Source organism: Hippocampus comes, unplaced genomic scaffold, assembly GCF_001891065.2.
Source record: "Hippocampus comes isolate QL1 unplaced genomic scaffold, H_comes_QL1_v1.1 scaffold22, whole genome shotgun sequence".
Taxonomy (NCBI): Eukaryota; Metazoa; Chordata; class Actinopteri; order Syngnathiformes; family Syngnathidae; genus Hippocampus; species Hippocampus comes.
Genome location: NW_017806175.1, coordinates 2,619,574 through 2,630,458, shown reverse-complemented (window position 1 = coordinate 2,630,458; position 10,885 = coordinate 2,619,574). Strand labels below are relative to the sequence as shown.

At 40.4% G+C, this 10,885-nt stretch overlaps 1 protein-coding gene across 2 annotated transcripts in view; it reads left to right on the top strand.

Moving 5' to 3' along the window:
• Nucleotides 1-10,696, top strand: part of ssbp4 (single stranded DNA binding protein 4) — a 68,144-nt gene extending 57,448 nt beyond the window's left edge. Inside the window, exons 4-14 of one of the 2 annotated variants that reach the window (XM_019896948.1) lie at nucleotides 711-837; nucleotides 936-1,003; nucleotides 2,992-3,056; nucleotides 3,601-3,646; nucleotides 3,730-3,765; nucleotides 3,996-4,050; nucleotides 6,478-6,548; nucleotides 6,631-6,709; nucleotides 6,961-6,989; nucleotides 7,823-7,924; nucleotides 9,269-10,696. In XM_019896948.1, the coding sequence (XP_019752507.1) occupies nucleotides 711-837; nucleotides 936-1,003; nucleotides 2,992-3,056; nucleotides 3,601-3,646; nucleotides 3,730-3,765; nucleotides 3,996-4,050; nucleotides 6,478-6,548; nucleotides 6,631-6,709; nucleotides 6,961-6,989; nucleotides 7,823-7,924; nucleotides 9,269-9,349 (759 nt within the window). In that variant the 3' untranslated portion in view covers nucleotides 9,350-10,696. Of the gene's footprint in view, nucleotides 1-710; nucleotides 838-935; nucleotides 1,004-2,991; nucleotides 3,057-3,600; nucleotides 3,647-3,729; nucleotides 3,766-3,995; nucleotides 4,051-6,477; nucleotides 6,549-6,630; nucleotides 6,710-6,960; nucleotides 6,990-7,822; nucleotides 7,925-9,097 lie in introns of both variants that reach the window. The other variant, XM_019896949.1, reaches the window with a different exon arrangement.
• Nucleotides 10,697-10,885: the final 189 nt, after the last annotated feature.

Sequence of the window (10,885 nt, the reverse complement as noted above, 5' to 3'; positions counted from 1 at the left end):
ATATATATAGAGAGAGTTTTTTTTTTTTTTTACGGATTTCTATTTTTGTTCAAAGTTGAACAGAAATTTGTGCAATATTTGCAATATCTGGCTTACCCTATCGAGCTGTGTGAGAGTGACACAATAGTAGAAACAGCTCTCAGTATGTTGCAGTTCAACACAACATAAAGCATGTTGTTAAATAATTTCTAAAGGCAGACTTCATTCTATACAGTTCAGGTGAAGCAATGAAGTGGCCAGTGAGTGAATGTTGCATGTTGTTCATTTCTTATATCCCAAGCTGATGTGACAATGAACACACAACGGTGTTACATAAGAGGCACTGAACTGCACAAAATGTGAACCATCACTAATACTCTTACGCTGTCCGCCTCCTCTTCTTCTTTGCTTATATTGTTCCTTACAAAGTTACTCTTGCGTGTTTCTTTTTGACCTCTCTCCACTTAGATTTGTCTTTCTTTGACTTTATCTTAATGCCTTACCTGAGGTCCTACTCACCATCCCGAAGTTCCCCTTTGCTTGGGAATGTCATATTGTGAACTGAACCCCAGCAAGTGCATTGTTCTGAATTACAACAGCGCCCCCTGTTGACGTAGATTTGAACTGGCCACACTCACTTGCTGCATGAACTTTTTCCACAAATTTGCCTTTACATTAATAATGACAATAAATACAACACTAAAAATAAGTTTTTCTCATCTCTTTTGCAGCCATTCATGTCGCCGCGGTACCCAGGTGGTCCGAGACCCACGCTCCGCATGCCAAACCAGCCACCAGGGAGCATCCCTGGATCACAACCTCTCCTGCCAAACAGCCTGGACCCCACCAGACCTCAAGGTAGCAACTTCAACAATGACGTGGCATCTTTCTGCTAAAATGAAACGATTTTACATATATTTGGTCATATCATGAAAATACTTCATCTCTCTGCACAGGACATCCAAACATGGGCGGTCCAATGAGAATGAATCCCCCTCGAGGAATGGGCGGCATGGGTCCACAGGTACAAAATATTGAACTACAGGAACCGCGGTAAACCAAATTTGTTTTCCATAATCACTAACTTAGTAGTAGTAAAGTTATAGTTGTAGTAAATATAGTTATAATAAAATAACTATGACATGATTTCGTTGTAGAGGAGTTTCACTGTAGTAAATATAGTTATAATAAAATAACTATCATATGTTCAAATGATAAACACTAACTGCAGCAGGAACTGAGCTTGCTTTCTTGTGCTGTGTGACCGCATACAGCATTCTTACGCTGCTACGCAAACTACTTCAATGCACGCCATTCAAAATCTTGAACCCTCATAGGTCAGATCTGTCCTAAATTGAGAACCGCTAATATCTAACTTAACTATCTCTTCTACTGTGAATTTGCAAATTTCTCCATTGTGAGCCGAATAAAGGTTTTCTTATCTTATCTTTCTTATCTTACTGTAATGCCAAGTAATTTTGACATATATGCAGTGTGGACCTAGTAATTGTGCTTTCACCAGCTGCTAGTTTTCCTCTTTAACAGCAAGCAGTTGTGACAATTATGTGAGTATAATGTAAAAAAAAAAAAAATGCGGATGTTGTACAGAGCCTTGTGGAACACCTCATAGCGACAATGTAACCTGAATTTGCACGGAGTTCGTAACGCGCCGCAGTCTATCAATATCATTCACACAACACAATAGTAAAATCATAATTACAGTCCAATATTTGTATAAAAAATGCTTCCAGACCATAAATATAGAACAATCAAATTCAAAACAGTAATTGTGCTTTCTTGTGGTACCTGACCTTGTTTTCTTACGTTGTTAGGGCAGCTAGTTCACTGCACACTGCTCCTAACCACGAACCATGGTCCTAGTATAGAGCCACCAATGTCTAGCTACAAGCGCTACTTGGTTTATGACACAGAATTCCTTCCCGACGGCAGCTCATACTTTTGTAAAACGAGGACCCCCTGTATCTGTATCAAAAAGGTAGAGTGCTTCGAAACAACACTGTAAGCTTGTCTTGACTCTTGGCTGTATCGCTGATGCTTCCAATTTGCATCGCGAAAGCAAATTCACTCACCGCGTTCCGTTGCCAACTTGACAACTTTTTAATGCGAGCTTGGCTCCTCGCTGGAATCTGCCCACTCTCCACGTTCCCCCGGCCGACTCCCACCTTGGGAAGAATATCGCATGCTTGCCAACACATTCACCAAAAGTTGTGCCAATGTGACACACTTTCCATTTTATACTCTTGGCTGTTGCTGTTTTGTCCTGTGTCCTTTTAAATGACAATGACTGGACAGCTGCTTGATTGTGCAGCAGCCTCACAACACACACACACACACACACACACATAAAGACACACACACACACGCACACACAGAGGCACTCGGTGACCCCCCTCCTGCCTGCACTGGGGGTCCCATTTACTACGATGCCACCCTTGGCACAGAGCACACCGGCAGCTGGTGTGGCATCTGCTCGACAAGTGTATTCGTCTGCTGAACAAAACTCCTCCTCGGAGTGGAGCCTCAGTCGCAGCGCAGGCATATATATATACTGTACAGATGCAAAATTTAAACAAAATAGTATACATATAAGGTCTCCGTTTGTTGTTTTCAATTTGTATTTGTGATCACTTTTATGGGATGATGTTTTCCTGATTCAAAAGCACATGACACATTTTTTTTTTTGGGGGGGTGATTGGGCTATGTTTTTGAAATCCATGAAAATGTACATTGTTAGTCTAAAAGCACAAGTCATTTTGAGCTTGCTGTTTGAGAAAAAGAAATCATTTTTCTTAGCGGTGTAAATCATGAGCCATCTAGTTTATGACAATCTGCAAAGGTCAGATCGAGGCAACTGGATTCTTGTTGTTTTTATGAAAATGTTCACTTGTGACAGATACAACTATGCCAGGAGGATAAGGATATTTAACTCCAGAAGTGTTGGTTGCTGAGCCTGACGAAGCGTTTGCGTGTCTTTTTCTGTTTTTTTTACAGAATTACGGTGGGGGGATGAGGCCTCCTCCAAACTCCATGGGGCCTGGAATGCCGGGCATGAACATGTTAGTAGCCTGTTCAAAGCACTTTCAAAACAATACCCCACCACATTTTCATGAATTCTAAAAACATTTATCTTAAGTTCTGACAAAATTTCCTAACTAGACAAATTACTTGTATTTAATATGCAGTGCATGGAACAACACGTCACAACACTGCTGGACACAAAGTGCTTTGTTTATATTAATTTTGCACTTTACGCTCATCTGGAAACAACAGCATTTAGTTATACTTGAATTATTTGTTCCAATTTTTATCATTGTGAGGCGACATTCATATTCACACAATACTACAATGTAGAATGTGAGAAAGGCTGAACCACCACAGTGGGCAAAAATAATACCGGCTTTAAAATACATAAACATAGTGGGATAAATATATGGTTGTGACCTCAATGATTGGAGGATAAATCCAAAAAGCCAACTAGATAAAAATCCCCCAGTCATTGAGTGTGTGACTCAAAACGTAGCATTAGTATGTTTGTATCGCGCCATTGTCTCCTTGTGTCCAGTGTGTGTTATCATAGACAGCATGTATTTTTCCCATCAGGGGTCCTGGCGGCAGAGGTCCATGGCCGAACCCCAACAATAACTCAGTGAGTGACACTCCCCCACTCACGTCTTTATTCGCGCTGACATCTTAGCGTGTTTGACATGGCAGCGTGTCGTCTCTCCACAGATAGCTTATTCGTCTTCATCTCCGGGCAACTACGTGGTGAGTGTCCCGCTGACGGCTTCTTCTGTGTGTGTGTGTGTGTGTGTGTGTGTGTGTGTGTGTGTGTGAGAGAGAGAGAGAGAGAGAGAGAGAGAGAGAGAGAGAGAGAGAGAGAGAGAGAGAGAGAGAGAGACCATGAAGTGATCCGCCACTTCTGCTGTGATGTGTAAGCGGAGGCGTGCTGACACTGCCAAGCGTTTACTTTACTCTCCTCTTGTTTCGCTCTTCAGGGCCCCCCGGGGGGAGGAGGTCCACCAGGAACTCCCATCATGCCGAGTCCAGGAGGTGATGCATAGACTTTTCCCCTTTCTATGCGCAACTTTTTGTTTCAGTGCAGGAATACTTATAGTACAGGTACTGAGAACTAGAGTGGGCTAACTCACGATATACTGGATACACGGTCCATACAAACCCCCCAACTCTCTTCTGTGAATATAAATAGCACTGTTTGTATATAAAATTGTTGTAAGTACACCTCTGCAAAACATTGTCTCATTAATATTGAAGAAAACAAACCAAAAAAAAAGAAATATAGATCAACAACAAGCAGTCGGAATGGAGTAGGCCCGAGTATGCCGTGCTTGACATTGCGGACACAGAAATATACTCGCTGAGGTCCGTGCATGACATTGCCAGGTAAACTGCAAGATCTCCCCTTGCGGTTGATGTGGTCGGCTGTGCATGTGAAGTGGGCAATTGGAGAGCACGATGCACGTGCACAACCGTGCGTCCGTGTATGACAAATAATAGTGATGGGGTGATATAAAAATGTTTTAGAGATAATGATGATAATTTGTTCAATTAATTAATTTCCGCAATCATTCAGAGGGATTCTCGTACAGTGGTGGCATATTTTGGAATGAAATCCAGTGACATCCATCACACGTCCATGGAGCGCCGAATTTATCTGCCGGTGCCTCGATCAATGAAACCAAAATTGCATTACACCATCTGTGCTGCACGATAAACCTCCTTTTAGCCAGTTTAAAATCTAGTCTACTTTTTTGTCACCAAATTATAAGATGCCCCGGGGGGTCTGAAAAAGTAACGCTGAGTGAGGCGTAACGGGTCTACCAAATTCACACACCGACTGAACTAGACCATCTCCCCGACACGAAAATGACGATGCGCCTGTTGTTACGCCAAACATACACTTCTCTCTTCACCAAATAATCAGGTGCTCCAGGGTCGAGGCTGCTTCATGTGCCGGAACCCCCAGAAAGGCCCACGCACACGAGACTGGATTTCCGCTGGCACGAAAATGAAGTTGCGCCCGTTTTTACGCCGAGCTCACGGGCTCCAGTCTACCAAAATAGGGCCCATTGTATTTTTTTTATTACTAGCCTCTATTGTGCTGCGTTGCCCAGGAAACCTTCTATACAAAACGTTCCTGACTCATATACTCAACGAGGGAAGACATATTTTCCATTGCCAGTCGCCAAGACTACACATCAGACACACATTTCAATCTCCTACAAAATTGTACACCTCCCACTCACTATTGGCCCTCAGTCCCAACAACAATGGCCAGATTCAGGCACTTTGTACATGCCACATCCAAACATCTGCCGTCTCTCCCAAGCCTTTTATGCACAACTCTCAGATCAAGGTCACCTTATCCTCGCGAGTGGCGACAAGGAATACTGTTGCTAAGGTGCCAGGCGGTTAACAGAAGAACTTGGGATATGCTGAGGGGGGAAAAAAAAATCATGTTACGCAAATTGTAACAATGTTATGAGATATTAGTTGTGGTATGATCAATGAAAAGGTTTGTAGTTTTCAGTTTTCAGGAAAGTAGTCATATGAAATAAAAGGTAATCGATTTAAAAGAAAATAGCTATGATATTGAAAGTATAAAGTTATTGTACAATAAAATGAGGCAAAATATGAGACAAAAACAATAAAGAAAAAAAGGCTAAATTAATTACGAGGATGTAAAACAAGTTCCACTGATATTACAAGGATACATTTGTGATAATCGCCACTGAGGTCTACAGTGGGCCAACTCCGTTTTGGTCATTTTGCAGGGGTGAAATTCAAAATTTTATGATTGCAATCAAATTTGGGGGATTTATATCTTCGCGATTTCTACGACAATTATTTCTTCTCCTGGACACTGAAGACTTTTGGCATTTTGCCAAATATAATGATTTTGGACTTGGATCATATTGGTGAAAAATATCGAATCCTCGTTGCCTGATTTGAAAAGAAATCAAATGTGGGTGGAGGGGAGGTTGTGAAATAAGTCCACATAGCCATCAAATATCAAAACTTAATGAAAGATGATAAATAATCGTCACTCATAATAACAGCTAGAAGCTCTGGCATTCACGCTAAAGCACTACTTCATTTCTGAGTCTTGTTCATTTCCATCTTGAAAAAGAGAGTTGGCCCAGTTTTACACGAATTTATTTGAAAATGTATCACCATTTTACTTAAAAATGCCCAAAACTTGATTTTATGAAGAAAGTCATTGTGTTATGAGAAAATATTCATGTTTTTATGAGAAAAAAAAGTAATGTTACATAAATAGATAGTAAATAGATTTATATTTTTCCTCTTTATGTTCTTGTAGCATTGTTATTTTAATCAAGTTAATAAATGTAATTATTCAATGTAGAATTTCAACTTTATTCTTGTTGTATTTTTTTTAACTGAATATATAAATGTGCATGACACATTTACAAACATGCTCCTGCTTTTTCCTTGTAGATTCAACAAACTCGAGTGAAAACATCTACACAATGATGAACCCCATCGGCCCAGGTGGAAACAGACCTAATGTGAGTAGTAAGAGGGGAAAAAAAAATCTCGATGAAAATGAATACTTGTCTTGTTAGTGACTCTTCTGGTCTTTCTTTGCAGTTCCCAATGGGACCAGGGCCAGACGGGCCCATGGGTGGCATGGGCGCCATGGAACAGCACCATATGAACGGCTCGCTAGGTGAGCAATGAAGATGTATTCTTTATTGGGAGTCAGACTGCGCCTTCTGGAGGCCGGCTGAGGAAGTACCTCCTTCTTCTCTTCTGCTGTAATTAAAATGAAATGAGATGAGTTGATGGTGCCTATACCGTAGGTGCTCTTGTGTGGCTAATACTCACAGCTTCCCTCAAGTTTATAAGGGTGCTCAGGACGGGTTTGTCAATTAGTAAGTAGACCGCTCCTAAGCTTTCTTTTTTGCTGTGTGCTCACAGGCTCCGGTGACATGGACGGGTTGCCAAAGGTGAGGTGGAATACAGTTTTTGTTGTGTGTCTTAGGGGTTGCACGACTTCAGTTTTATTTATTTATTTATTTATTTATGTTTTGTTCAAGTCGGCACTAATGTGATGATAGTTGAGTCGACTAGCCGCTGATTACATAATTACTACATATAGTATTTACTGACATTGGACAGCTCATAAACGGAATTTAGTGGATTCCAGTTACTGGTACAGATCAACGCCAAGTAGCACAGATATATATTAATAAAAAAAGGATACAAGCTGTTATGTACCGTGATGTGATTTAAAAAATACTAACAACAACAACCCTGCTCCCTGCTGAGTAGTACACTTTGAACCGATCTTTAAGGAGCTCACTTATGAGTCTAAATTCCCCCAAATCTTGCCACGCCCTCTCCTCCCTCTCCTCATGATAAATCAAGTCATGGCTTTCCGTCGAAAAGGTGACAAATGCATATTGCTGAGCTACCTTACTTCTGAACCGGTGCCTAAAGGCACCGGTCTACTTGCTGTTCAGTCACTTAGCTACCAGCCCCAAATATGGGCAAGCTTGCTTGCGTCGTCCGGGACGCTTTGCAAAACTAAGTGCGGTGTTCTTTCATTTCCCCAACTCCCTCTCCACTTTGATATTGTGGAGCCAAAATTAATCAAAACCTTCAGTCGTAGAAGTCCATTTCAATCATCTGTTGCTGCCAGCAAACATGTTGTTAGCGACTAGTCGACGTCGTGGAGTCGCAAAGTCAGCATTGACCCGTCTGTACAACTCCTTGTGTGTGTTGAATAATCAGCATGTCAATCTACTTACTGACTGTGTTGTGCGGTTGTGTGTGGTAGAATTCTCCCAACAACATGGCAGGCATGAACAATCCCCCTGGCACTCCGCGGGATGACGGCGAGATGGCAGGCAACTTTTTAAACCCATTCCAAAGTGAAAGTGTGAGTAGCGCCACGTATTCAACTACCTCCACCAAGGCCACACCATTTGCTTTGAAACTTAAAATTGAATGGGTTTGGTTCAAGTTGATTCAGTCAATTTTGCTGAGTCTGCCTTAAAAAAAAGTTTTAAATTTAAATTGAATACATACGTAATTCAAGATCTGGATTAAGGTTTACCGCTATTTAGTTAGAGATGTGCTCATAAGTTTACTGGGTAAATTTGGAAAATATTGGCAATTTGGTGGGGGGAAATATGACTGAACGGAGACCATCTCATCTGGATGGCTTTTTTTTCTCTTTTTCTTTAAATACCATTGATTACACGGTAAATGTACTATCAATTAGACATATATTTGAAAGAAAATAGCATTTTAAAAATGGTATTGTTCGTAATTCATTATCATTCTAAAAGTCGTTTTAGTTAAAAGTACATTCCAATTTTATGTTTATGTTAACGGTTTTTATGACGTGCATTTTTCCATATTGGAATAATCTATGACGGAAACTATGAAATGCTAGAGACCAGTTTTAGCGCAAAAAACAAACTCAAACCAATAAATTATATAACAATTTTTATTTGCTTTTATAACATATAATATAAAGTATATATTATTTTAATTGTGAGAGCCCCCTCCCCCACCTCCCCAAAAATGAATAATTCTAATTCAATTTTTCCTCAATCATGCAATGAGAAACAATTCAGTTCAACTTCATATTCACGTGACCTTGCATCGCTTAAATGTTAAGAACAGTCCAGGTGGACGTACGCTCTTAAGATGGTGATCAATACTTTTCTTTGTGCCTGTGTCCTCGCAACAACACGGCATGCACAACCAAACCCACGCATGGAACCACAACGAGTGTGCATGCAAACTATCATCATACAAAGATGACTGATCAGGATGCTGACGACGCATCACAAATCTATCACTGCCACCTTATATTCTCTAACGTTCTTCTGTGGGCTGCACTACTCCTCCTCCTCCTCCTCCTCTTGTATGTCCTCGGCTCTGCTTGCTGCTGTTTTACTCACATGATAATTTATTCCATGACATGCTGCTGTAAAAAAGGGGGGTGCTGCATATAGTCCAGTGTTGCTTGACTAAGTTGAATAAGAGTACGGGCTTATCTTTTCTCTCTCTTCCCTCTCTCTTTTTTTCTCTCCTTTTACAGTATTCACCCAACATGACGATGAGTGTGTGATTCCGTTTTTTTTTTTATTTTATCTTTTATTTTACTTTTTCATCTCCCTTTTATTCTTCCCCTTCACCCACGGTGCGTCTTGCATTGCCCTCCTCCCTTGCCCCCCTTTTTCCTCCCTCATCGGTGTGGATCGGCGTGCAGCCCCTTGGAATGCCCATGGACAGCAGGACCCCCCTCAAGGGTCCCCATCCCAACGTCTGTAAAATGGGTGTACGAACATGAGACTTTCTTCCTCACCTGCTGCGACCACTCCCCCATCCCTCCTCGTCATGAGCCTTGGAGCACCCCCCTCACCCCCTCCACCCCAAATATCTAGATATCAACCCCAGTCCATTCAACCAGTCATGAAGCTCAACAATGGCGGAAATAATAAGCACAGGCCCCCCAATATGTGCAACTTTATTTTATTTTTTTGTCTCTTGGCGAATCTCTTGTCAAATCTTGACGTGTTTTGCTGCATTTAAGACCTTCTCAGAAACGGGAAGTAAGCTTTCAGTTGAAAAGAAAAAAAATATATACCGGCCAGTATTTCCTTTATTTTTGTTGTTTTTAAAGATAGATATACTTGTACATTATGATGACATACATACATGATGTACCATGGATATAAAAAGCCTACTGGAACATCCGAATTTAATTTGGAGTTAATCTGGGGCACTTCAAATGGGGATAGGTGTGTACTGACTCCCATTTAACATGAGTTTAAATGCGATTGCTTGATTCTGAACACAACCACGTCCCAATTATAAGAGGGTGTGCACACTTTTGCAACCATATTACCTCAGTTGTTTAAGTTGAAAAGATAAACAAACTAAATAAATACATTGAAATGATTTATGTCACGTTAGTGGCCGAATGAGTTTGGAAATTACTTATCATAGATTGGTGTTTTTATCTTACAAAAAAAAAAAAAACCCTCAGATTTGGACAGAGATATGTAGACTTTTTATATGCACTGTACATCCAAGGCACATTGTGATTTCCGCCAAGTTTGTAAGTAGCAACTTTGACTTGTAGCAGCTTTTTTCTGGTCTGAGGTCATACGTTTCCAGTTTTCCCATTTCATGCAGTACATATACCTTCAGTCAAATCAAGGTTGAGTCTTTTCGAGGTGAGCCATTCATCCATGAGCAGATTTGATCTTATGTGTAAACATTTAACCCCAATTGTTGTTCTTTTGTTCTTTGATGCATACAGTTGTGCCTGTAAATCTTTGAAATGTGTTTTTTACACCCCCAAATCTGTTTGTTTGTTTTTTTGGTTAGTTTCAACTTGACCTATTTTCAATTCAGGACTTATCGTTGTTATTTGGACTGGAAGTCAATTGTGAAAGGAGTATTAGCGCCACACTGTCAAGAAATTATTCATTCAAAAATTTTCAGAATTTTAAGAGACAAACGTTAAAATGCTCTGACCAAAATAATAATCTTACTTGAATAAAGTTATAAAACGATGAGAATGAAGTCATAATATTCAAAACATAAACCTGTGTCAACAGAGGGAACTGTTGAGGATCGGGTCAGTTTACACTGGTGTGTGATTTTCAGTTTTCAACTTCTTGAAAAAAAATAACTGAAACTTTGTACTCACACTATCGCAACATTATTCCCATATTCGGGTTTTTTCCTCCTAGAAAAAAAAAACACGTTTGGTTTTTTGATATTTATACTTCCATTCTCATAATATTCTGTTTTTTTTCTGTGACAACTCTCCCCTTGGAATCGTCACAGTCTTTCCTCACAGCTCAACAAATTCTAA